Below are 27,952 nucleotides of genomic sequence, written 5' to 3' on the forward strand. Positions count from 1 at the left end.
CTCATTGAGTTCGAAGAGCCTCGCAAGTATAACACTATAAGTGGCTAGAAGGAGGATTGCTTATATCATTGGTTTTGTTTTCATTCGCAATTTCTTTTCTGTTTGTTTAAACATTGGTTTTGCGGTATACGCTATGTACTTTACAATAATCATTAATGCATTGCTTACGTTTGTCTTGATTTAATCCTAGTGTTTTCACTATATTTAAAACTGTGTTTTTACTTAGTTTTCTTATTTGTGATATTCAACTTTCGTTCAAAGATGTGTACCGTTAGAGGGAGAATGACGAAAACGATACCACAATCTCATACAGTACGCTTTCGAACAGACCATGTTGATGATGTACAGGCATTGTTTCAATTCCAATACAGCGGAGATATAAGGATGTTAATCCCTCGTCAACCCCTTTGAGCCTAAGAAGTAGGAGTTTTCCTTCACGTACAAAATAAAAACCCTCAAAATATAACCTGGGGTAGGGTAGCTGTTCAGTTAACTTGATTATCCCAAATTGTTCCTCTGAAAATAATCACTGATGGTTCTCCGTCATAATTAAGCCTGGCAGTCAGTGTATGCAAAGAAAAAGAAAAAAAACAACGCAAGGCCTGCCAAGTCAAAACCTATTAAGGAGACTCAGGCAAAATTGGGGCATCCCGCTGACTGTAATTTTAAATAAACAGTTCAGGCAAAAATTAGGGATAATAAAGTAAAAAAAAGTCACTACATACTCTCGACAAAAGGAAAATATTACAAAAAAGGAGGATGATTGCCTCTGCAGATAAACCTTTGGTTTTTTAACCATCATAAATGTCAACATTATAACACCTAAAGTATTTTGGAGCTTAAATGCATAGTTAACTGAGCATAGGACTGGAGAACGTCACGAAGATTGGGATGGGTACAAATAAACTTTGAGCCATTATCCTTTGTTTCTTAAAACCGTGAACCAGGCCACATTACAACCCTTAAAAGTCCTAACTGAAGCATGGTTAGTTCGAAAGCATGTCGTTACCAAAAGGTATCCCGACTCCTTAAGGTCTACTATAACTCTTGAGTTGATATCACTTTCTTACAACAACAAAAAAAACTCTGTTTTACTCAATGTTTTTAAACTTTTAAGACAGACATATGCATTCGCATCTTATGAATTTCATTGTAAAGCACACTTGTCTATATAGATTCAAATGTTTTAACATCAGGGAGAAGTTGCATGAGGCATGGCTAATGGCTAAAAATCCTACCGACAGTCGAAATAGCTTTAAAAGCATATCAAAGAAGAAATATCTCTTACGCCTGACTCGGATGGCTACTGTATACACAAGGCACAGCCCGTTGTCATCCTATTTATATGGGGCAATCTAATCAAGATCCATGGAATCTCTCAAGGACTCTGAATAGCCCATGGGGCAAATCCATTACCTGGGGGCACGTTGCAAAGGTCACTTCATATAAGATGGTGTTAATAATATTCTCACATCCTTTCTAGGAACCTTTTTAGGTAATTTTCTCTAAAACGTCTCTTAATCCTTTCAGGCAATCTTCTTTAAGACATGCTCAAATATCTACTATCCTTTCTAGGAGCCCTTTTCAAATAGTCTTCTTTAAGACACATCATCTCGTTCTTTCTACAAACCTTTCCAGGTGTCTCTCGTCATCTTCAGAAATCTTCTCAGATGGTCTTCTCTAAGACACACTCCTTTCTAAGAACCTTTTCTAGACGGTCTTCTGTAAGACATCTCTTAACTTTTTCATGTAGTCTTCTTTAAGACATCCCTTACCCTTTTCAGTTAATATTCTCTAAAAATATCCTTCATCCTTTCCAGGAACCTTTCTAGGTAATCTTCTTTAAGACACCCGTCAATCTTTTCAGATAGTTTTTCTTAAGACATGTCCATGATTTCTCTTATACCTCCAAGAACCTTGTCAAACTTTGTTCAAAGTACAATCTTCTTTGGGACGGTCTCCTATCCTTTCTAGGGTAATCTTCTTCAAAATGTCTTCTCTCAAGTTTTGTCTGAAACACCACATTCCTTAAAATAATCCCCTATGGGAACCTTTTGACCTTCTTTGCAAACGTGCCTCCCCGAGCTTTGTTTAAAGCACAGTCTTGTTCAAGACAATCTCATATCTTTTCCCGGAACCTCTTCAGGTAATCTCCTAGAAGACATCATCTCATTCTGAGTATTCAGTGAACTTTTGTCCATCGGACACGACCAAGACGCATGACTAATTCTGAAAAGCATCTGCTTCACATTCAAATCAATACCTAGCATCAGGGAGATTGGGTTAATCAAAGGCGGTCATTGCTAATAAAGATCCCTGAACCGGGGGAACCACATCTAGGGGGTTCTCCTAAACAGGGGCAAAATATCGAGGATTACAGGGGCATACAATCAATGATCCCATTGACTGGGGCATATCTTTCAAGGAGTCAAATACTGGGGCAGTACATATCAGGTTTGTGGCATGACATGGTAATATTCAAGTTCCCTCTAAGGATATTTCCTTCAGGATAAATGTTGCGTCTCTCAAAATTTCTGATATTGGGGAAATCACGCTAGTATCACACAAGGAGCATTGCTGCGTAACTGGCCTCCCTACGCCTGTATTATTTACGATCTACAATGTGGGGTCGTCGTACATACATAATTCTCATTTATTTTGAGAATCTCATTTCATGACACGTGCATCATAACATTGCATGAAATCAACATTTGCCTTTTCAGGTCACTCCAGAGACAAAAGGATATTATCATCCAAATACGGTGCAAATACGATCGTTTCAACGATTTAATCTTAACAATTTCGATGCTTCATTTTGAGCCTTTCTTCAAAGGCAATTCAGAAACAATCAAAGAATTTCTTACCTTACAAGGTAGTCTTCTCCAAGACGCTTATCAACCTTTCTAGGTAGCCTTCGCTAAGACCTTTCTTATCCTCTCTAGGAGTCTTTCTATGTCAGTCTTGTTTAAGACATATCTAGGTTAACCTATCTAGGTTAGTTTTGTTTAAGACGTTTCATATCTTTTTTAGGATCCTCTTTAGGTAATCTTGTTTAAGACGTTCATACCTTTCTAGGAGCCTTTCTAAGTAATCTTGTTTAAGACGTTTCATATCTTTTTTAGGAGCCTCTTTAGGTAATCTTGTTTAAGACGTTTCATATCTTTTTAGGAGCCTTTCTAAGTAATCTTGTTTAAGACGTTTCATATCTTTTTTAGGAGCCTTTCTAAGTAATCTTGTTTAAGACGTTTCATATCCTTTTTAGGAGCCTCTTTAGGTAATCTTGTTTAAGACGTTCATACCTTTTTAGGAGCCTCTCTAGGTAATCTTGTTTAAGACGTTTCATATCTTTTTAGAAGCCTTTCTAATTTAGTCTTGTTTAAGACATATCTCAACTTCTTTAGGTAATATTCTTCAAAAATTTATCCAAAGACATATCTTGCTCTTTCAAAGAGTTCCCTCCGTCAGTCTTCTCTAAGACAATTATTCTCGAGCTTTGTTTGAAGCCTAATCTCCTTCACATCTGTCAATGATCTACCTTGTCCAGGGACCTCTTCAGGTAGTCTTATGTAAGACATTATTTCATCTCCCCTCAAATACAACCCGAACCAGGATTCACAAGCATCTCAAAAAAGGTTAAACAAGAGGCAACGGGTGATGAGGAGATAAGACGTTGGAGTTATCATACATACACACTCATGTGCATACACGCAACATTTACATGTATAAACATTCATACATTTACATTATATGCACAATGCATACGCATTTACAAAGCGATTCTCTGTACAGGTAAACTTGTCCGAACCAGGACAAGTAACTCCTATTGGTGCAGGAAAGCTTGTTAGTAATATAGCAAGCTGATCACAATTAACGGCGAGTCCTCGCTATGTAAGACTCAGGCTTTAGCAGGACATTTCTTTTCTCTTACACTCGAGCACAAGGTAAATTTAGGGGTCTTCCATTATTTAATAACTCTTCGATTCGAAAAGCGTGAGACCTGCGTATTCTCACGCCATTCAATCCAAGATAATTAAATAGGGGCAGCTGTCATACCCCAAAATTTACCCGACAAAACTTGCATCGGTCAATGTATTAAGGGCGTTAAAAATTAGGAGCCATAGGGTTTAACATACCTATTGTTAAACTCGCTCTCTTATAAAACTCCTTTATAGATTGATTTAAAATTGGTGGAGGTGTGAATATCAAATATTCAAGGTCCAATTCATTTTGGCCCATTTGTTTCATTTAATCCTTTTTTTTTATTATTCTTTATTTCATTCTTTTTATCAAATATTATTTTTTATTATTGTTATCACTATCTTTAAGGTCATTAGTATATTATTATTGATTTAATTAAGTTAATTATTATTAGTGTTTAAGATAATATTAGTATTATTTCTAATTAGTAGTATTAAGCTTAATAATCTAATTTGCAATTGTCATAAGTGATTAAGAGGTTAATTAAATTAAATAGACTAATTAAGATAATTAAGGTTTTTTGGTCTATTGGATTATTGTTATTGGGCCGAAGAAAAAAAACACAAAAGACATTTGGGCCGGTTTTTCCCCTTCCTTTCACGTGTGGACCAGGTGGACCGGGTCAAACCCAGGACCCAACCCGGTCCTGTTCATCGTCCCTCACCTCCCTCGGCGCCGCTCCTTTCAGCCACACAAACCCTAATTCTAAATCAAACCCAAGCCCAGAAAATAAAATCCAGAACAAAATGCTAACAAGATCAAAACGTAAATCAAAGAGAATGAATCATTGATAATCAAATCTTAACATAAAAATGAAACAAATTTTATTAAGTCAATCAGAGAATCAATTTACAAATTAAAGAGGTAAATCAAATAACGTGAATCTAATCTAATTGAATCTAACATTCCCTAAAATAAAATCTAAACCCTAAGTATAAATCTAAAGAAATTATAAGATGAAAGGAGAGGCTGGAGATTGAAGGGACGGTTGCTGAAAAATCCTTTGCGCCGCCGCGAATACGAATGTCCTCCATCTATTGAACCTGTGAATCAGAAGGAAGAGGGATTAGAAAGAGGAGCTAACGCGTTCCAGATAAAAGGTACGAATCGACTCAAAACTTAGCTTAAGATTGTACTTGAACCGATTACATGTGTGTTGATTTGGATTGTTTGATTTTCTAAAAAAATTAGAGGTTAGGGTTTGTGTGGATCTGGGTTTTGTTGTTGAATGTTGGGGTAGGGAAGACGAAGGTCATGGAGATCTTCATTTGGGTTCGTTGTTCTGGGCAAATCTGGGTTTTATGGATGAATGTTCCGATGAACATTCATCGGAAAACTGGGTCTCGCGGTGGCTTTAGGGTGTTCGATGGTGGTTCACGGTGAGGTTCTGTTGTTTTTCTGGGTTTGTGTCAAGAAAGGAAGAGAGAAAAGCAAGAGAAGAGGGAGAACGAGAGAGGAAAGAATAGAGAGCGAAAAAAAAGAAAGGAAAAGAGGGGGACGCGGAAGAAAGCCCTTTTTTATAGTCCTTTTTTCGTTTCACCGGATGATGACAAGTGGCCCATCCATGGCCACTTGTCTGCGCCACTGAACGTGATTCAGTGCGCCATCCTTACTGTGATCCCTCGGCTTAAACACATGCAGACCATTGATGATACTATGAGTAGATCCTGGCCTTACACGAACCTGAGTGTCTACCCAGCTCCTCAGTTTCACCCACACCGGATCAAACAGGCTTGAAATCTTAATGGGCCTAACTAATTACTATTCCAACCCCCTCACGTTACTACCTCTTAGCAAATATACACCCCCCTTTCAAATTAAAAATAAAACTTATCTAATTAATTTTGATAAAAACTAATTGTTTAATTGTTTTGCTTCATTTGATAATTTAATTTAATTTTCTCCTCGAACCGACTAAATCCATTAGTCGCATTGGACGAGAAAATAATTTTTTAATTAATTAATTTATAATCCTATTAATTCTAAATCAATTCTCTCCTCAACCCGACTAAACCTATTAGTCGCATTAGACGAGAGATAAAACTTAATCATAAATTCAAAACATATTTAATTTGCTGCCCACGACGATCAATCCATCGATCTGAGTAACCAGCAATGCCCCTTAATCCGTTAGCTATACTGACTAAATCTATTGGTCATCGCATCTAACGGTGCCATATCAAATCAGGGTTGTACGTCCAAAACTTAAAACATTCTAAAACACATTAAACCACGATACTACGAATTTTCATCCTTTTCAATCAGGCAACTCAAAATGCCTTTCAAATCAAATTCAAACTACGACAGTCCATTCAAAAATCCTTCAAACACCTCCATAACAAATTCTAAGGTGTACAACCCTGTGCCCGAACTACGTTGACTCTGATCCTCCATAAGGAGGTACGTAGGCACTTGGATAACCAAGGCGAGTCCCCCTCCCTAAAATCTCAATTCACTTAAAATCTCAATTTTTCCCTTTTCACTTCTTTAGCTATTATCCTAAATATTATAGCCATAAGCCTTAACCTTAGATACAAACCTTAGGAAAGGGTTGAGGGTGCCTAACACCTTCCCTCGACCTGATTATAATAACTTACCCAGATTTCTTAACTGCGTAGGGTTTCCTATTCGCCCTTCAGAATAGGTGGCAACTCTAAAGTTTAATTTTTAGGGCAGGTTGCTACAAAGAGCATGTATTTCGTCAATCATTGCTTGCCTCCACTCAGGGTGAGATAATGCTTCACCTGGAGTATTAGGAATAGAAATAGAAGACAGAAAAGACAAACAAGTATAGTGCAAAGGGGAAAGACAATGATAACATAAATCAATATAATGTGGAAAAGGATTTCTTGTTTGACGTATACCTTTTCGAAGAGCAATCGGAAGATCAGACTCAGGTTGCAGGATCAGATCCAATGATGGTGAAGGTGTCGGAGGAGAGTCTGCAATGACCTCAGGGACAGTTAGTGTATCAGGGATAGGCACTGCCTCAGGGATAGGTGTGACTGACGTGGATTGACGATGCTGATATGTTTGAAGTGGGCGAGAAGTGGGGGGTCAACCGTAGGGCTAGAATGATCGGGGATAATGGGAAATGGGACTGCCGAAAGAGGTGTGGGAGTATTATCCTGAAGGGGTTCCAGAGTTACTTGACTAGACTCGAAATATGGAACAGACTCGAAGAAGGTAACATCGGTCGATATGAGGTATCGTTGTAGAGTATGTGAGTAGCAACGATAACCTTTTTGGGATCAATGATAACCAAGAAAGATACACTTTAGTGATCGAGCTGATAATTCATCAAGACTAGGAGAGAGATTGTGTACAAAACACGTGGACCCGAAGACTCGGGGAGGAATTGGATGAAGTGGAGAATTGGGAAAAAGGATCGAATACAGAATTCTATCGTTAAGGACAGATGAGGGCATGCGATTTATAAGGTAACATGCCGTTAGCACCGCATCCCCCCAAAACCGAAGTGGAACGTTACCATGGAGAGGTAGGGTCCGAGTGGTTTCTACGAGATGCCAATTTTTGCGTTCGGCTACCCCGTTTTGTTGAGGTGTATAAGTACAAGATGTTTGGTGGAGAATACCATTGTTGGACGTAAAAGTTTGAAATTGTTGGGATAAGTATTCACGAGCATTATCACTTCTTAAGGTACGAATAGACACACCAAACTGCGTATTTATTTCTTTATAAAATTGTTCAAAAATAGAGAATAATTCATATCTATTTTTCATTAAAAATAACCACATGCAACGTGAAAAATCATCAATAAAGGTGACAAAATACCTAGACTCAAGTAAAAGGGGAATGTCATACCCCAAAATTTTCCCATCCTATTTCTCTTAATTCAAACTCATATCAAAGTTCAAGGCTCAAAGACACCCCCCTAAACAGTGGTTCAAGGAATTAGGGTTTTTGTTTTTCTGAAGAAAATCAATGGATCAAAGTCTCCAATGCATCTCATATGGCTTATGATGTTTCAAACTATATACATGGCAAAATACAAGCTTCAATCCAAAGGATGGACCACTCAATTGCTCAGAAAGTCAACAGTCGATTAGTTTGACCTAAAAGTCAACCGTGGTCAAAATACAGTCAAAACTCTTGATTTTTTGTCAACAACCTTATTTTGAAGTATCATTCATCATTTGATCAAGGATTGATCATGATTCATCAAGAAAAGATCAGAAATCAACAAATTCAAAAAGTTTCTAAATTAGGGTTTCATAGGAGAAAGTCAACTGAACTTTGACCAGCCATAACTCCTACATGGCACATCAGAAATTTCCCATCCAACGCTCATTTTGAAGGAAATTGAATTCTCTACAATTTTATCTCTCACAAGCCAAGTCCAAAAATGCTTCATTTAAGAGATATGACTTAAAACATTATAGGTCCTTTTGAAAGTCAACAAAAAGTCATCTTTTTCAAAAGAGCATACAAGGATCATGGAAAATTATTTTGATATGAGACCAAAGACATTGGTTAGAGGACTCTACAAGGTTTCTAAAAAGTCCAAGAACTTGAAAACATGTTGAAATATGAGGAAATGGCAAGGTGCACAAGTTCACCTATTTTTAAGGGCATGTATGAAGAGAAAAGGTCCAAAACTCCAAATATTTCCAAATGGGCCTATAATATTTTTATCCTATCATTATTCTAAGCCCATGCAGGCCCCAAAACAAGAGCCTTGTTATTTTTATTATTTTATTGATTATTTTATGGTTTTTATTCATTTAAATCATAATTTAATTATATAAAATAGTAAATTAAATGGAAGATATGATTTTGCTTTGATTCTAAGCCAAATATCAATCAAATATCCTCATCCAATCATCCAAATTTCGTTCACATGGCTTGAGGTGCAAGAAAGATCAAATATTGGCTATAATTAGAAAGAAAAATAAATTTCCAAATCAAATTTTCCATGATTGATTCACAAGGATTTGGATCAACTTTATTACCCTAATTCCATCTCTTATAAGTACTGAAACATTCCAGACCCCTAGGACACGAATTTTTCTGCCTCAAGAACCCTAGTGCCATCCAAAAAATTCAAGAATAAACAAATTTCGATTTTAAGGATTGAGAGCCATTCAACCAGTTCTAAGCACTGCTACACACTCCCTAAAGATCACTGAAGGTGCTTGGACGATTGCACAGCACCAACAACCCCAGAACTATCTCCACTAAGCCAAGGTTTGTTGAAAATTTTCTTGATTCGGGTTGCATGATTCATAGCATATAAACATGTTTAGGATGTGTATTATGGTTCGTTATGATGCATAGAACGTTTCTGAATGGTTTATTGGATGAATGCATGACTATACCGAGATATGCCATTGTTAGGAGTTAGGTTTTCGTTTTAGAGTTTCTTGATACAGGTACTCTTAGGTCAAATTAAGACCATGGTTGGATTCGTGAGGCCCAGACGAACTCAGTGGCGGCCTCGCGAAAAATTTTTGTGATCATTTGCTTGTGTTCGTAAACTGCAGGGCTATGGCTACGGAAGCGTCCGTTGGTAAAGTCCTGAACCAGAGCAAACACGACGGTTGGGGGAAGAAGATGACTGCGTGTCATCATTCTGTTGGTCCAAAAACGCGCGCAAGTGGGTTTTTAAATCTAGCCATCCAGCACGTTAAGACGTACGTTCATCGCATGCGCCCTCACCCTCTTAGCCATTGGATGCAATTTCAGATCAATCCAATGCTCCAGGAAGCGCATACGCACCATACTCCTCACACGCATGCCACACAGGATCATAAGCTAAGAATTTTCCAATTTTTTTATTTTTAATTACACAACTTGGTTTTTTTTTAATTTTATTTTGTTTATATTGTTTATTGTTTTATTTTATTTCAAGATTCTTTCAAATATAAAAAATTATTCTAAAATTTCTTTTTTTACAAAAAAACATAAAAGATAAATAAAAAGGTTTATTTAATTTAGTTATTAAATAATTTTATTTGGTTTAAAGGTTTTAAATTAATTTAAATTGTTTAGTTATTTAATTAATTATAAATGTTTTTATTAATTGATAAAAAATACATATTAGGGTTAGATGATTAAATCGAAATCTTATTTTCGCCGATTTAATTAATTTGGTTTTTTTATTTATTCTATTAATCATAGTTAACTTGTGTCCTAATCAGGGTTTACGAGGTTTACCTTTTGATCAGTCATACGCTGAAAATTTTCTTTTTCTTTGTGCAATGTTTCAGGGTTACCATCAGGGTTCTTCCGACTACGCGCCACGCCAATCAAAAAGCTAAGTCCTGATTGTTAGAACAAGATTTGTTCTGATCAATATTCTTAGTTTTGATGATAACAATGTATATGAATTTTGTATGAGATAATGTGGTACTCTAATACTACGCAATTTCCATTTCAGGAATTATATAAAGAGTATGCACAAAATCAGCGCAAGAAGCACTGACTCAGAAGGTTCAGCATGCAATATCAGAACATGGTCTGGCAAGACATCAGAAGATGGTCAAGCAGAATCAGAACATGGTCTATGGAAGCATCAGAAGAACTTGAGATCAGAAACAGAAGCACTGAAGTTCTCATGGTATCACGCTAAGAAGCACTTCAAGGTCAGAAGACAAGAAGATGCTCTGCACCAAGCTGTTTGACTCTGATGATATTCAAACGTTGTTTACACAAACATCAGATCAGAAGCAAGTACAAGATGGCAGGCTACGCTGACTGACAAAAGGAACGTTAGAAGCTATTAAAGGCAACGTCAGTAGACACAGCGAAAGCAAGGCTCGAGGTAGTTGACAAAAGAGTGAAACATTAAATGCAATGCTGTACGGATTACGCAAAGCATTAAATGCTCCCAACGGTCATCTTCTCAAACGCCTATATATTGAAGTTCTGATGAGAAGCTAAAATACAACACTTGCACAAATATACAGAAACGTTGTCAAATTCAAAAAGCTCTCAAACTTCATCTTCAACCTCACTGCATTGCTGTTGTAATATCTTAGTGAGATTAAGCTTAAACTTAAGAGAAAATCACAGTTGTGATAATAGCTTTTTAAGAAGCATTGTAACTCTTAAAAGAACTTGTTTACATTAAGTTGTAAGAACTAGAGTGATCAGGTTGTTGATCAGTATACTCTACAAAGTCTTAGAGGGTATCTAAGAAGTTTGTTCCTAGAGTGATCAGGTTGTGATCAGTATACTCTAGAAGATTTAGAAGTTGTCTAAGTGGAAAACCATTGTAATCTTGTGTGATTAGTGGATTAAATCCTCAGGTGAGGTAAATCACTCCAAGGGGGTGGACTGGAGTAGTTTAGTTAACAACGAACCAGGATAAAAATCATTGTGCAAATAGTTTTTATCTTACAAGTTTTAAAGCTACACTTATTCAAACCCCCCCTTTCTAAGTGTTTTTCTATCCTTCACTGATTTCTTTATTCATTTAAATATTAATTTTTTGCCTTATAAATTAAATTAGGGTTTACCCCGCACTATTAATGAACTCCTCCTACACTTACCCTTTTTTTTCATGCCTTTGCCAATTTTCAGGGTTAACCAATCAGTCAAAGCTCAAACGTTCGGTAACCCTAAAATTGTTTTTTTTTAATTATTATTTATGTCAGACTTATTGCTCTTTTGGGATTTGTTTATTGCTTCTTCTCCCCTTCCCCATGGCTTATTATGTAACTGCTCCTGGTTGTATTGTGTGGCCTTGAAGGCACTTAACACTATCATATATATTATTATTGCATGGTTAGTAATCTAAGGCGTGAAAACTCGAACTGAACCTAGAATAACTAATTACAAGATAATTATTTGAATTAATCACGTGATTGTGCACCCACACACCTTTTATGGTAACCTCTCTTGTTGCCTGTTGCTTGTTGCCTTGTTGCCTTCTTTTTCAGTGCAGAATCAAGTCCCTCAAATACGAAGACGCCTCAGCAATATCGCCCTCAGTTCATTCTTAAGATCATAAGTCCCAATGATGCTGCCTTCGATTCGCTTATATGATCTAGTCCCTCGAAGTTGCCTACGAAATGCTGAGGTGTCCTTTGGTTGCCTAATAATGATGACTATTCTGATCCTTCCCTTAGACTACCTGCCCTCTTCATGGCAGGGACAGTCTTATGGCGAACGATAATTGCGACGACTCTTCAACCTCCAAATAAAAGGACTTCCTACCCTCTTATGGTATGGATAGCCCTGAAAGGCTAAAAGAACCTTTTTACAATGTCAATGTAATTTGCCCTTAATTGCTTGCTCTGGTTTAAATTCTTTTTCTACCCTTTTCTTAAAAACTTCAAAAAGGCTACGCTCATTTACGAGCTAAAGTCCTTATCTCTTCTTCTACATTTCTAAACTTTTGGTTTCAAAAGAGCAAATCAATTAAGAGCCCATGGAAAACCATGGATACAAAGGGTGCCTTATACCTTCCCTTTGTATAAATTACCCCCCGAACTCAGTTTTCTTTTAAAAGGTTTTTCTCTGTTCTTTTAGCCTTTCTATAATTTGGATAAAATAAAAGTCGATGGAGACTCTTGCTTATCGCGACATTTCAATAAAGTCAGTTCATCGTATTACAGGGACGAAGCTCGTTTATTGACTCGATTGGGAAATTGACTACGGGTGTGTTTCCCTAATTGACACGACTCACAATGTAAATTAGACACCTTCGATAAACTTGGAACCAACTTTTGTAGTTTAGGAAGACTAGGATGACCTAATTGAGCATGGATAGTGAGTGGAGAATCTTTGGCTGAACATGTCTGAGATGACACTGAGAGGTAATAAAGGCCTTAAGACTCACATCCGACGCCAATCGTCTGTCCCGAACTCCGATCCTGCAGGATAACATTACTGTTAGTGAAGGTGACAATACAATCAAGAGAACGAGTTAAACGACTGACTAAAAGTAAATTAAATGGACAATTAGGTACATAGAGAACATGAGTAACAGAGAGAGAAGGTAGAATTTGAACAGTACCAATCGCTTGAGAGACTCTCTCCCTTGCAGACCTTAACCGATGGATTCACCCTTCCAGGTCTAGCTTGAGGGACTCACACTTTCATGTCTCGCCAACAAGGGACCATTATTTTTTTCACTAACATCAATTCAACTTTTTAGGCCTCGTGCTTGAGGAATTGCGAATCAGTATGTCGTAATCCACCCATAGTCCTCATATTTGGAAGACTGTGCGTTTGAGTCACTCTGTTGGGCCGACTCTTATCTCAATTAACAATGTGGTGTGACATACATGTTCGACCACATGGTAAGATAATAACTGTCATTACCACTACATCAAGGAGGAAACAAATCCTCCTATTAACGGGGAAAACCGAGTTTTCATATCCCCATTTTCTACCCAAACAAATGGGATTGAAATCGTTTTTTCTCCATAACTTGACTCATAAGTCATGACTATAAATATTCCAATCTCTAAAACTGGAAAAAATCATTCATTTTTTTTCCTAATCAAAATCCTAAAAGCCGTCTTGCTTTCCCTTACGCAAACATAGTTTCACATCATTGTATTTATTAGAAATACACATAGTATGAATTTTGTATATAGATTATCATTAGCCTTGATTTTTAAACAATATAAAACTATTTTGGTCACAACCAAAAAAAAAAAAACTCTATTCTAAAGGGATTATCCTATCAACATATTTATCCGTTGAACCTCACCACATGTCTCAATCACAAATCCAACGTTCGAAACAAAACCGCCAAAAGAACAAAACCATCATGGACCCCGCCAACACTCTCACTGGTCCCCACCTCGAATTTCAAACTTTTCAAATATCCTTTCGTTAAAGCATCAAAACGCTGCGTATCACCCACCCTCTCTGTTCTTCACTCTCCACTTCAAACGTTTACTACCATTGACCTTTCTTACAAAATCGATTCGTTTGGTTTCTAGGTCGCGTTTCGCGTTCTACGTCGTCGTTTTAAACTACTCAATTCCGAGAATCTAGGGTTTGGTTTTATATACGAAATGACAACTATGGAGAGCTTGATTGGGTTGGTGAACAGAATCCAGAGAGCGTGTACTGTGCTTGGTGACTATGGTGGCGATGATGGTAGCTCGTTTTCTTCTCTTTGGGAAGCTCTTCCTACTGTTGCCGTTGTTGGTGGACAGGTTCGTTCCTCTCTTTCATTTCAGTTCTTCAATTTTTCTTGTTCTTCCCTTCCATTTTCGTGTACTGGGTTGTCTAAATTTCTTTTGAAACTTGTGCAGAGTTCAGGTAAGTCTTCAGTTTTGGAAAGCATTGTTGGTCGTGACTTTCTACCTAGAGGATCAGGTTTGAATTTTAATTAAAAAAATTCATTTTCTTTGACATTTTTCTCATTTTTTCCTCAAGTTAGTAATTACGGTTTGGCCTATGTTTGTTTTTGGTGTGAATGAATTGTAGGAATTGTGACAAGGCGTCCATTGGTGTTGCAGTTGCATAAGACGGAAAGTGGGACACAAGAGTATGCCGAGTTTCTTCATCTGCCAAGGAGAAAGTTCACTGATTTTGGTATGACAGTAATCCTTCATGCATACGCTGGGAAATTGTCTGTTTTAACTAATCATAGGACAGCTTCTATTTTGTGGTGGTTGGCTGTAAAATAATTATTCATGCGTGTTACTATATTCTTTCTGTGTTTATAGTGTCTAAATTTGAGTGTAGCTGCTTCTCGAGCAAAACCAAACTATTTAAATACTATTCTGTGTTTATAATGATGAAAATTCAATTTTAAGATGTCCAACTTATTTGATTTTTTAGGGGTTCTAGTCAATTTGTCTCTAAACACATCTCAAGTGCCAACACCTCATCACTGGCTAGCAATTTATCATGTGATAACTGTTACACTGCGTATTAGTTTACCATTTTTAGAATTTTGTATTCAGTTGACCTTTTTTTATGTTTCTGCATCATAATATATAGCTGTTGTTCTCTACAATCTGGTTTTTCCATTGCAGCCTTGGTCCGCCAGGAAATCCAGGATGAAACTGACCGAGTAACAGGGAAGACAAAACAAATATCTCCTATTCCTATTCATCTCAGTATCTATTCTCCGAATGGTGCGTTTCATCTGTTATAGTCTCCTTTTTCGTGAGAGCTTTTAAAGCTAGAGAGTTTGTTGTGTAAATTTAGGTTATTCACATAGTCAGCATCATTGCAGCTATTCATCTATTTTGGAGGTTGCAGAACAGAACAATTCATTATTTTGTGGTTGATATAATTTTATAATTACTAAGTGTATTCAGGCATGTATTCCTTTGCTGTAGTATATGGCATCTAATGAGACTAAAACAGCTGTGACTTGAAGCTTCTTCTTTTTGTTTTTTTGAACAGTTGTCAACCTAACCTTGATTGATTTACCCGGTCTGACTAAAGTGGCTGTAGGTATGATTTTGATGGGTTATATAACAAAAATGCAGAATAACACAGAAAAAAAAGAGAAAAGCTGTAGCTGTATTGATGGAAAAAAGATGACAAATTACAGATAAAATAAAGATAGAATGTATTGATAGTGAAAGCTATCAACCCAAAGCACTAACGGCTTCCCTCACCACTAGGAGATCTCTTTTCTCTCTCCAAATCACAAATTCTCCGATCATTCCTTCTCTCATCCGTCCCCATACTAAATACTAACTAACTTCACGTGTTCCGCGTCACCCTTTTGCCAGCTCAGCATCTTTCATTCCCTTCCCACGTTTCCTCTCGTAAACTCTCCAAATCTTGGGCTTATAATTCTCCTCAAGGCCCACTTCATCATTTTTGTTTCTATCAATACCACCCTCCTTAAACACGGCCTTGTCCTCAAGGCTAAAATCTGGAAATTGTCCTCGTATGACAGCATCGTCTTCCCAAGTAACATCATCACTTGACTTATTCTTCCATTGAATAAGGCTCTGCGGAATTGAGACACCCCCCTGTGTGATCAGCCTAGCACCAATAACCTTCTCTGGATATATGTCATCAGCAGGGCCAACCTCTAGTTCCCTGGGAAGTTCTCCTAACACAGAATAATTTCCAATGGCTTTTTTTAATAAAGACACATGAAAAACAGGGTGTATCTTAGACTGTTCTGGTAACTGTAACTTATAGGCAACTTCCCCCACCCGAGTTATAATCTTGAAAGGGCCATAAAACCGTGCAGCAAGCTTAGCATTAATCCTTTTTACAACGGATTGTTGCCGGTGAGGTCTTAATTTGAGAAAGACCCATTCACCCACATTGAATTTCACTTCCGTTCTCTTCTTATCGGCGTACTTTTTCATTTGTTGTTGTGCTCTCAACAAATGAGCCTTCAACTGATTTAGAGCCTCATCTCTTTCACTTAATTCCAATGCCACAGCAGCCACCTTAGTCTCATTGCTTAGGAAACGAATGATACTCGGTGGTTGCCTACCATATACGACCTCAAAAGGTGTCCTCCCTATAGATACATGAAATGTGGTGTTATACCAAAATTCAGCCCATGGAATCCAATACGACCAAGTCTTTGGTTGTTCAGAGGCAAAACAGCGCAGATAGCTCTCTAAACAACGATTAGTAACCTCAGTTTGCCCATCCGTCTCAGGATGATAGGCAGAACTCATGTTCAGCTGAGTTCCTTGTAACTTAAATAACTCCAACCAAAAATGACTCACAAATATAGGATCTCTGTCACTGATAATGGTCATAGGAATCCCATGCAATCGTACAACCTCCCTAACAAACAGTTCAGCGACAGATTTGGCCGTGTAAGGATGCTTCAATAATAAAAAGTGGCTATACTTTGAGAGTCTATCAACCACTACCAAAACAGCTTCAAACCCTCTAGACTTTGGAAGACCAGTTATAAAGTCAATTGAAAGGTCCTCCCAAATGGCATTGGGAATTGGCAAGGGTTGTAACAATCCCCCAGGTGAAGTAGCTGCATATTTCTGTCTTTGACATATATCACATGCCCTCACAAAGTCCCTGACCCTTCTCTGCATTCCTGACCAATACAAGTTTGCTGCTAACCTTCTATAAGTTCTCAAAAACCCCGAATGACCTCCCATAGGTGTCTCGTGAAACTCTTTCAAAAGTAGAGGAATAGAAGGTGAATTAGGAGACAACACCAAACGGCCTTGATAGAACAAAATACCTTGCTGCACAGTGAAACCAGCCTTCATATCCGGATTCATTAGAAGTTCTTTTACTGTCTTCTGAAGCATTGTGTCCTGTCTGACTTCCTGCAACAGCTTCTCTCCATCCAGCCACGTAGGATAAGACAACAAAGCAGAAAATTCCATATCACCATGGCATCTTGACAGAGCATCTGCAGCCTTATTCTCTAACCCAGGCTTATATTTAACCTCAAATTGATAGCCCAAAAGCTTGGCCAACCAGCACTGTTGATCAGGTGATGTCAGCCTTTGTTGTAAAAAATGTTTCAAACTTTTATGGTCAGTGTAAACCACAAAGGGCCTGCCCAACAGATAGTGCCTCCAATGTTGAATGGCTAAGACTAAAGCCATAAGCTCCTTTTCATACACAGATTTTGTTAAATTGCCCTCAGATAAAGCTTTGCTAAAGAAAGCTATAGGTTGTCTCTGCTGCATCAAGACAGCACCAATTCCTCTCCCTGCCGCATCACATTCGACTTCAAAAGGAATAGAGAAATCAGGTAACACTAGTACTGGAGCTGTAGTCATGATTTGCTTCAGATGATTGAAAGCCTCCAGAGCATCTTTACCCCAAATAAAGTTATTCTTCTTAGTCAATTCAGTCAAGGGTTTAGCAATTTTACCATAATCCTTGATGAATTTTCTGTAATAGCCCGTGAGACCTAAAAACCCACGTACTCCTTTGACATTCTTAGGTTCAGGCCACTCCAAAACACACCTGATCTTCCCTGGATCTACTGCTACACCCTCACCAGAAATTATATGACCCAGGTAATCAATTTGTTTACATCCAAATTTGCACTTTGCCTTGTTAGCAACAAAGCAATGCAATTTTAAAACTGTCAACACTTGCTTCAAGTGCTCTAAGTGTTCAGTTTCATTCCGGCTATAAACCAGGATGTCATCAAAGAATACCAACACAAAACTTCTAAGATAGGGTCTAAAAATATCATTCATTGTTGCTTGGAATGTGGCTGGAGCATTCATTAATCCAAAAGGCATAACAAGGTATTCATAGTGCCCATTATGAGTCCTAAAAGCAGTCTTCTCAACATCGTTTTCATGGACACGAATCTGATGATAACCAGATTTTAGATCTATCTTAGAAAAAATTGTTGCCCCATACAACTCATCTAACAATTCATCAACAATAGGGATGGGGTACTTATCTGGGACAGTAGCTTTGTTCAAGGCTCTATAATCCACACACATACGCCACGACCCATCTTTCTTCTTGACTAAGATTACCGGACTAGAAAAAGCACTCATGCTTGGTCTAATCACTCCCGCAGTCAACAGCTCTGTCACTTGTCTTTCAATTTCTTCCTTTTGGTGATGTGGATATCTATATGGCCTCACATTAATAGGACCATGCTCTGGGATTAACTTGATCTGATGCACCTGTTTTCTTTCAGGAGGCAGTGTTATTTTCTCTTGGAACACATCAAAAAATTTACCCAACAGCTTAGTCACTTCTTCATGCCCAGCTTCTGATGTTGCCTCTACTTCATCATGATTAGTCCACCACCAATCTTCACCACCTCTCCTGTGTTTATCCTCCAAGAAATATTGTAAACACCCTTGTTTACCTTGTAACCTACCTTGAGCTTGCAAATTAATCATATTTCCCTCATATAAAAACTGCATAGAAAGATCCTTCCAGTCCACTACCACTTTCCCGAGAGTACTCAACCATGATACCCCTAACACCACATCCAACCCTCCCAACTCCAACACTAAAGCATCAATTACAAATATTTGAGAACCCAAACTGATCCTAACTCCCTCACATAATCCTTTAGACAGAACCTTGTGACCATCTCCCAATCTGATCGTTTTAGCTGCCATAGGGGTAATTTGCAACCCTAATGCAGTGGTTATTTTTGGGGATATGAAGTTGTGGCTAGCTCCACTATCAATTAAGACCACCACTTCGATGCCGGCAATTTTTCCACCTATCTTCATCGTGTGAAATTCTCCCATACTTCCCAACACTCCAATAATTTTGCATTCAGCTTCTACATCTTCGTCTTCTTCCTCATTCTCAACAGTTTCAATGGAAACAATCTCACCTTCTTCATTCACCCCTTCACCTTCTCCCAAAATGAGGACACGCATGGAACGTTCAGGACATTTGTGAAGAGTGGGATGGAATTTTCCTCCACATTTGAAACATAATCCCTTAGCTCGACGTTCCGCCATTTCATCGTTTTGAAGACTCCGAACTCCCTTCCACCGTTCTGAAACTAGCGTGCGACGGTCGTTTTCCCCTTTCTTTCCCGTTGAACTCAAAGATGATGTGGAAATAAGGTTTGACCCAGCTGAACCCGTTTTCTGCCCCGGGTTGCTCCAACCCGAATTTGAGAATCGGGTAGAATCTTTGTGGGCCTGATTTAACCCGCTCCGGAATTTGGACGCCGACCCACTCCATTCATTTCGGCCCAAACGATCTCCCACCGCCTTCTTCCCATAATGTCTTTCACCATCGTCGTCCTCTTCCTTCAGCTCGTCCTCAACATCCTTTGCCATCCTCATCATTTGCATTCGATTTTGAGGATTCAGAGTTCTCACTCTCCTTCGAATTTGGGCTTTCAACCCACTCATAAAGTACCCTAGGTACTGCTGCTCTGGGAGTCGTCCCACCTGCGACGAGAGGAGTTCAAACGCTTCGATAAATTCTTCCACACTCCCTGTTTGTCTCAACGTTGACAATTCTTCAAAAGGATTTTCCAGCCGTCTGCCTCCGTATCGAGCAATTAATGCTTTCTTTAGTTTTTCCCACGATAGATCGTCCTCTGTTTCCAAGAGCAAGTTAAACCAATGAATCGTCGCTCCCTCCATACTCAGGCGAGACAACTTCACCTTCATCTCCTCTGAAGTATTTTGAACATCAAAATAAATCTCCGCGCGCGTAATCCACGCTACAGGATCATCACCTTCAAACACGGGTAGTTTCACCTTCTTCCCAGCAAAACGAGACTCACTCTGTGATGAACCCTCCATAGAGTTCTCCCCCTGCATCACTGTCTTCTTTCCAATCTGCTTGCTTAATTCTGTCAGGATAATGCTCTGTTGTTGCATTTGTTGAGCGTGTTGTTGCATTTGCAAAGCAAGCTCTTGCAGCGTCATTGTCACATTCTCAACCTGTGTTTCCAGAGCTTCAATTCTGTCACCCATCCTTGTCATGAACAATCTTCGTCACACTGTGTGTTTTGATCCGGTAGGTCGGACCAATTGATGGGTTATATAACAAAAATGCAGAATAACACAGAAAAAAAAGAGAAAAGCTGTAGCTGTATTGATGGAAAAAAGATGACAAATTACAGATAAAATAAAGATAGAATGTATTGATAGTGAAAGCTATCAACCCAAAGCACTAACGGCTTCCCTCACCACTAGGAGATCTCTTTTCTCTCTCCAAATCACAAATTCTCCGATCATTCCTTCTCTCATCCGTCCCCATACTAAATACTAACTAACTTCACGTGTTCCGCGTCACCCTTTTGCCAGCTCAGCATCTTTCATTCCCTTCCCACGTTTCCTCTCGTAAACTCTCCAAATCTTGGGCTTATAATTCTCCTCAAGGCCCACTTCATCATTTTTGTTTCTATCAGATTTGTATTTAAATGCTAATTAAAAATCAATTAATTTGATGAAATGATGATTTTTAGAAGCTAAACATTCATCTCTTTTTCAGAGGGACAGTCTGAGAGTATTGTTCAAGACATCGAAGCTATGGTCCGATCTTATGTTGAGAAGGTTAAATAACTTCTTCAATATCAATTGTATATATATTTGTGCGATTGCAATCAGCTTGCTTGTCTTTTTATCTCAATTGGATTACGGAACTTTGGATTTTAACACTGATTGAACATAGAAGCTTGCCCTGATCTAGACAACCACCTCTGGCCCTAAATTCCATGTACCAGTATTGGCAGCAGCGGTGAATAATGCCTGTATTAAATTTATTCTGTTGTGTGATGGAGCAGCTATCAGCTGCTATGAGTTTTACATCATGATATGATCCAATGTTGTGCCTTGGCATATTGTGAAATAAATTTGTCCGGTCAAAATTCTTTAGATAAAGCTTAATAATCAATTTTGAATAACATAATATACATTTCATTATAAATTCAACATGAATTTTTGAAATTTAGGATGCAAAATATTGTTATTTAGAAATCAAGGAAGGTATATCATAGGCTGTCAAAAGGGCACGATCCTCAAACGTGGCTGAGACTATGCCCAAAAAGGTTGTTAAGGCTATTTCCTCTCAATTAAAAAAAAAAACTTGGTTCCAAATGTCAGTAAATCACATTTTATAGCCGTTTTCCATAGTTTCCAACAGACACGCATCTGTTTTGCAACGCCCCTTCTCTATACGGGTGTTTTATCTTACTCAGCTCCTCTTTCCCGCAACCCTTTGTCTGCCCTTCTCTGACACCTCTGCATTTTCCAGCTTCATTTTCATGACTCAGTGGTATCGACTTGTTAGTAGTAATTCCTTTAGATTAAGCTAGGACTTTTGAATATATTTACGAATGAGTACTTGTATGTGTGTGACTTATATTATTTGCAGTGTCCTTCAGATTTAGTATAGTTGCCACTTCACTACCCGTTATAGCGCTTTTCAGGTCAACTGCTAAGACCCATTACGGGCCTTTGTCTAGGCTTGACACCATGTTATCTACATATGCTGATGGATCTGAATTTTTTTGTCTAGTGATTTTATGTAAAGAAGACCTATTATGCACCTGAAGTTGTGAAAGCATGATAAACCTATTTTGTTTGATATGATTGAAAGGGTAAAATTAATCTGAATGTTAACTTTCTCATCTCTTTTAGATTTTTAGAATCAGTAGGTTGTTTGTGATATTTTGATACTCTTCAAGGATACTACTTCAGCCCGGTCACAACCTCTTGGATTTTGCCCAGTTGCCTTTCTTTTTAATAAAATATTAGATAATCTTTTTCATTTAGTTTGTAGGCTAACAGCTTAAACTATCTATTTTTTAATTAACATTCTTTTCTCTAATATTCTATTGATGCTAGATAAGCTTTTTGGCTTCCTTCCATTATTACTATGTGTTCACCCCAAGAGTTAATATTTTCTTTTTCTGATTGCTTTATTCTCAACAGCCTAATTCCATCATTCTAGCAATATCTCCAGCCAATCAAGACATAGCAACTTCTGATGCTATTAAACTTGCCAGGGAAGTTGATCCCGCAGGTACTTTTTCTAATGCTTTTCTGAATGACCAATAATATATTTGCTGGTTCATACTTTTGGACTTAAATTATGGTCTAATGACCACTCTAGGTGAAAGGACGTTTGGAGTGGTGACAAAGCTAGATTTGATGGACAAAGGAACTAATGCTTTGGATGTAATTTTTCTCTCCTCTTGTTTGTGTTGATTCCTATCCCTTTAATGTTCATATTTGAAATACGTCTGTCAAATCATGTAACTTATTTGTTCATCTTATCCACTTTTTTTCCCTCTAGGTCCTGGAGGGAAGATCTTACCGTCTGCAACATCCCTGGGTTGGCATAGTAAATCGGTCTCAGGCAGACATCAATAAAAATGTTGATATGATTGTTGCTAGACGCAAGGAGCGTGAATATTTTGCAACCAGTCCTGATTATGGGCACTTGGCCAATAAAATGGGTTCAGAATACCTTGCAAAGCTTCTCTCCAAGGTTTCTTTCTTAAGTGTGTTCTTGTTTAATCTTTTATGAGATGAATTATCATCTTAATCACTTGAGCTTATTTTGTAGCACTTGGAGTCGGTAATTAGGGCAAGGATACCCAGTATAACTTCTTTAATAAACAGAAGCATTGAGGAACTTGAATCAGAGATGGATCATCTTGGGAGACCCATTGCTCTTGATGCTGGGGTGGGTAGCTTGTAATTTTGATGATTTCGTTATAAAAGTAAGGTTCTTATTCTGATGTCTTGTGGAATATTTGCTGAACATTAACATCTGTTTCAGGCTCAACTATACACTATCCTAGAACTTTGTCGAGCATTTGAAAAAATATTCAAGGAGCATTTAGATGGAGGGTAAGTATCTTTTATTGTTTTCTATTTTATGCCGTATTTTCAAACTGGATGTCTTATCAAGGTCAGATAGGGGGATGTAAACACAAACTGTGAAGCTGTAACATGGAATATATGATTATCCGTTAAATAGAAATTTCATATGCTTCACAATAGTATAATAAATTGAAATGACTGTTTTGGATTTAAGTTTGTTATCAGTGATGAACTGGTTGATAGGTCTTTATGCTCACACAAACTTCTTTTAAATTTTAGGCGGCCAGGAGGTGACAGGATATATAATGTCTTTGACAATCAGCTTCCCTCTGCATTACGAAAGCTTCCATTTGATCATCATCTTTCTCTCCAGAATGTAAGGAAAGTCGTGTCAGAGTCGGATGGTTATCAGCCTCACTTGATTGCCCCAGAGCAAGGTTACAGACGCCTGATTGAGGGGGCTCTTGGTTACTTTAAAGGCCCAGCTGAAGCTTCAGTAGATGCTGTAAGCAGTCTTGTTGTCTTCTCTGATTTTTTATTTTCATGTCAGTGTTAAAGAAGCGAGTTGATTTTTCTGCAGGTTAATTTTGTCTTAAAAGAACTTGTGAGAAAATCAATAGCTGAAACTCAGGTAACTTTCAGGAGTATATTTTGTACTTACCTTGTTCATGAAGTGATGGTTTGTGGAAATACTAACATGTGTTTGAGCAGGAACTGAAGCGATTCCCAACTTTCCAAGCTGAACTAGCTGCAGCAGCAAATGAGGCTTTAGAAAGGTTTCGTGGAGAAAGTAAGAAGACAACTCTCCGGCTTGTAGATATGGAATCTTCCTATCTCACTGTAGATTTCTTCCGGAGACTACCTCAAGAAGTGGAGAAAGCTGGAAGTCCTGCTCCGTCAAATGTAGATCGATATGCAGAAGGTCATTTCAGGAGAATTGCATCAAATGTCTCGTCTTACATTGGATTGGTGGCAGACACGCTCAGGAACTCTATTCCAAAGGCTGTTGTTTATTGTCAGGTCAGACAAGCAAAACAGTCTTTGCTTAACCATTTCTACGCACAAATAGGGAAGAAAGAGGTGTGTTTTCTCTTGCTCTCACTCTGTCTCTGTTATTTATTACTTTATTTCAGATGTTCATGATTGTTTAGTGTCAAATGGTTAAGAGACTTAAGTATCTGCCACTTGTGTTACACCATGTTGCTTATGATCCATATATTTTTTAACCTTCACTCGATATTATTTTGCTCCCTCAAAGAAATAAGTTAAGCTCCAACATTGATCAAGTGAACTGTCATATTTTTTTCTATACTTCATGATATAAGCCCATCTTCCTCTACTTTGATGTTTATTGTGAAATGTGTTTACAAAATTTTGGACATTATTATGCACTTTCCTTACATAGTTACAATATATCATTGGTATGATTTTACCTGGTATAGGGTAATCATCTATCTCAAATGTTGGACGAAGATCCTGCATTGATGGAGAGGAGACTACAGTGTGCAAAAAGGCTGGAACTATATAAAGCAGCAAGGGATGAAATTGATTCTGTATCTTGGGTACGATAAGCGTAGCTACGGACGTCTTCCTCGCCTTGGACTAACTGATAACAGTCATGGGTTGGCTTGACCCAGGTGTAATTTACATATTTGTTATTATTTTATTGTTGAGGAAATTCTATACCTTTATTTGTTGTAGGTAATGTTGGAGCTAAGTTAATTTTCTGAATGTGTGATGTACATCCAATACAGACTAAGATGTTAACCGTGATATGTATAATAAATTTGCATATTCTCTCTGTATTCTGAGTCTTGGTTGTGTTAAGATTCTTGAATATTGGATATACCATTTTTGTGTTACATGCTTTATCTGATTAATAAGTGCAGACTAATTTGACAAAATAGTAATCTGCAGTAAACATGACAAATTCAGAGCTAACAACCACTTATGACAAAATAGGTCTTACAACTCAACATGTTAACTTGGAAAGGTTGAATCATGGTACTGTCCACAGAGAATGTTCACATAAAAGACTAAAGATTTTAAATAGAGAGAATCACCGAAAAGGGTGCTAATTGATTGATCCAGTATGTTAATTTTTGGGGATTATGACTTTTTACTCGCCCCGGCAAAATTATAAAAATATCTTAAAATTTAGATTTTTAAAATCTGAACGAACCAAATACACAACTCTTTTTGAAACACGTCAAAGTAAATATTAAGAAAATTCAAATTTTAGAATCTGAATCAATAAGTTACGGAGATTGAACTCAGACGTGCCTCAACACAACACGTCTATGCCCAATCTCAAAACCATGCATACACATTTATATATATATATATATATATATATATATATATATATATATATATATATATATATATATATATATATATATATATATATATGTTATGAATATTTATGTTAGTGGATGTCCATCCATCTCCTAGTTCTTCATCTTCCTATTCCATACTTAATATGTGTTTAATATGTATGATTTTCTATCTCCCTTGAGTCCTATAAATAGAGACTCATATTACAATGTAAAACACACTTGAAAGAAAATGATATAATATTGCTTTTCTCTTCTCTACCTCTCTTTGATCTTCATTATTTTAAAATAAGGATTTATCACATCTTAAAATATTGTATCTATAATATTAGAAGAATTTCATCATGATATTATTGAATCCTAGAAGGATTGCATCTATACTAATAACATATCCCTGAAGGATTGCTCAAAGAATAATTTTTATTGATCATTGTTTATGGAAATAGTTTGTGATGTGATATTTGTAGAACTAAAGATTATTAAACTAACTCCAAATTATTGTTCAAAGATTGAGTTTAATCGAATATTGTGTTTATCAATAATTGATGAATTCCAGAAGAATTCAACGTTCAATACTTAAGATTATATATATTTTTTAGATTATTGTTTATAACAAATTATTTTTATAGTTCCTGAAGAACTTATCCATCCCTGAAGGATAGTGAAACAAATTAATTATATGATGATGTAATTTTAGTAATATGATTTTGTATGACTAAATATGTTTAATTTTTTAAGGGATAATTTTTTGATAATTATATGATAATATGTTCATATGCATATGTATGATTAACGTGTTTGATCATGAGATACTATTATATTGGTTTTGAATTATATGGGAGGTATTGAATATCTCTGTATTACACAAATGAATTTGGACATAAAATGTATAATAGAAAAGCTATCGGCTTTTTCCTCGGGCTTGTACTACACTTATATCAGTACAATTTAAGCACATGTCATTGTAAACCAGTAGTTTACAAATTACACTTAAATGTGTTGTTGGTAAAACCGGTTGGGTCATTTCGGATATAATATGATGCGAATAATTTGTATTGAAGAACCCGAAGTTTCTTCAATCCAGTTAATATTTGTGTGTTTCTAAAGGAAAATAAAAATTTGAGAAATTGCGTTTTTATGAAATTAATTGTTGCATCGACTAAACTATCATGCATATGTCTCTACTCACAACCAGAAGTTTGTGAAACTATTTTCTCAACTAATTAGACAAAATCTGGTTTTCTGGATTTTTTAGAAATTCCTGTATAAGTATCACATATATTATTAAAATTGATATTGAATATTATGTAATATTTGTTCATAAAAAGAAAATGGACCCGAAGATCCATTCTTTAGACGTCTAAAGTTAATTATATGGTTGATACTTATGAGATCATCAATTCTAAATTATATATTTGAAACACCCAAACTATGATATTAAGATATTTATTCGCATTAAGCCAACAAGATACTATGTATTAGTCCTCCCTAATTTATTCTAATATTTCTCATCTTAGTGAACATTTGGATGTGTTGTGTATATTCCAATTGCTCTAATATAATACATTAAGATGAGTCATGAAAGAATATTGAAAAAATATAATTAATATGACTCTCAATTTTGAGGATATAATTTGAGAAAATAATCAAATACTTGATTGCAGCCCAGTAGGCTGATTATCACTTGATAAATTAATTTTCCCAATATTAGGGGGAGGGAAATGAACAGCTGAAATCATGAACGAGAAGTTCAAATGAACAAGTTAAAATAAATTGTTGTCTTGATCCTCGTACAAATCAATATGAACCAAAAGTTCAAAATATTATTCATTTGCACAGTTTTGAAATACATTATCAGCTGGCAATACTCCACTCAAAGTGGATTCTCCTATTGGATAATATAATATTGCAAATGAGTTGTAGCTGCGCCTGAAGCGTGATATGAAAGTCGGTTCCAATGTTAAAAATCTTCTACTAAGAAAAGAAACTAAATATGACCCAAGTGGGGATATGAAAATGCTAAGAGCACTTTGATCTAATTTAATTTTCAGTTCCAGAAGAACAAATCAAGTACTTGAAATATGAAATAAAGAGATCTCGATAAATTATGCCATGGATGAAATGGAATGGAACCGAAATTGAGATAACCAAATAAAGTCAATATTGACAATGTCTTTGTATACAATATAGCGCTAAAAGTGATCAATGATAACGAGGATCATGAGTCAAAGTCTATTAAAGATTGTAGACTAAGTGAGAATTGGCCAAATGAATATATTCAATTACAGAAGAATTAAACTCACTTTACAAGTGACTCACTTTTGGACCTGTAGTCCGAACACCTCAAGGTGTGAAACCAATTGGATATAAATGATTTTTATGAAAAATAAACATAAGAATGATATAAAGTTTGATTTATTGCTCAATGATTTTCACAAATACCTAAGATTGATT

At 36.9% G+C, this 27,952-nt stretch overlaps 1 protein-coding gene across 2 annotated transcripts; it reads left to right on the forward strand.

Moving 5' to 3' along the window:
- Positions 1-13,794: 13,794 nt before the first annotated feature.
- Positions 13,795-24,967, forward strand: LOC131639442 (phragmoplastin DRP1E). 2 transcript variants are annotated; one of them, XM_058909937.1, is made up of 15 exons: positions 13,795-14,117; positions 14,217-14,280; positions 14,392-14,499; positions 14,946-15,047; positions 15,322-15,372; positions 20,824-20,885; positions 22,266-22,356; positions 22,447-22,511; positions 22,630-22,824; positions 22,903-23,022; positions 23,119-23,189; positions 23,442-23,667; positions 23,743-23,793; positions 23,874-24,242; positions 24,605-24,967. In XM_058909937.1, the coding sequence occupies exons 1-15, from the start codon at positions 13,974-13,976 to the stop codon at positions 24,731-24,733; spliced, it is 1,848 nt and encodes a 615-aa protein (XP_058765920.1). In that variant the 5' UTR covers positions 13,795-13,973; the 3' UTR covers positions 24,734-24,967. The 2 variants fall into 2 exon arrangements, with proteins under 2 accessions (XP_058765920.1, XP_058765921.1); XM_058909938.1 differs by lacking the exon at positions 15,322-15,372.
- The last annotated feature ends 2,985 nt before the right edge of the window (positions 24,968-27,952 follow it).

The sequence above is a fragment of the Vicia villosa genome, unplaced genomic scaffold, assembly GCF_029867415.1.
Source record: "Vicia villosa cultivar HV-30 ecotype Madison, WI unplaced genomic scaffold, Vvil1.0 ctg.002637F_1_1, whole genome shotgun sequence".
In the NCBI taxonomy this organism is placed as follows: domain Eukaryota; kingdom Viridiplantae; phylum Streptophyta; class Magnoliopsida; order Fabales; family Fabaceae; genus Vicia; species Vicia villosa.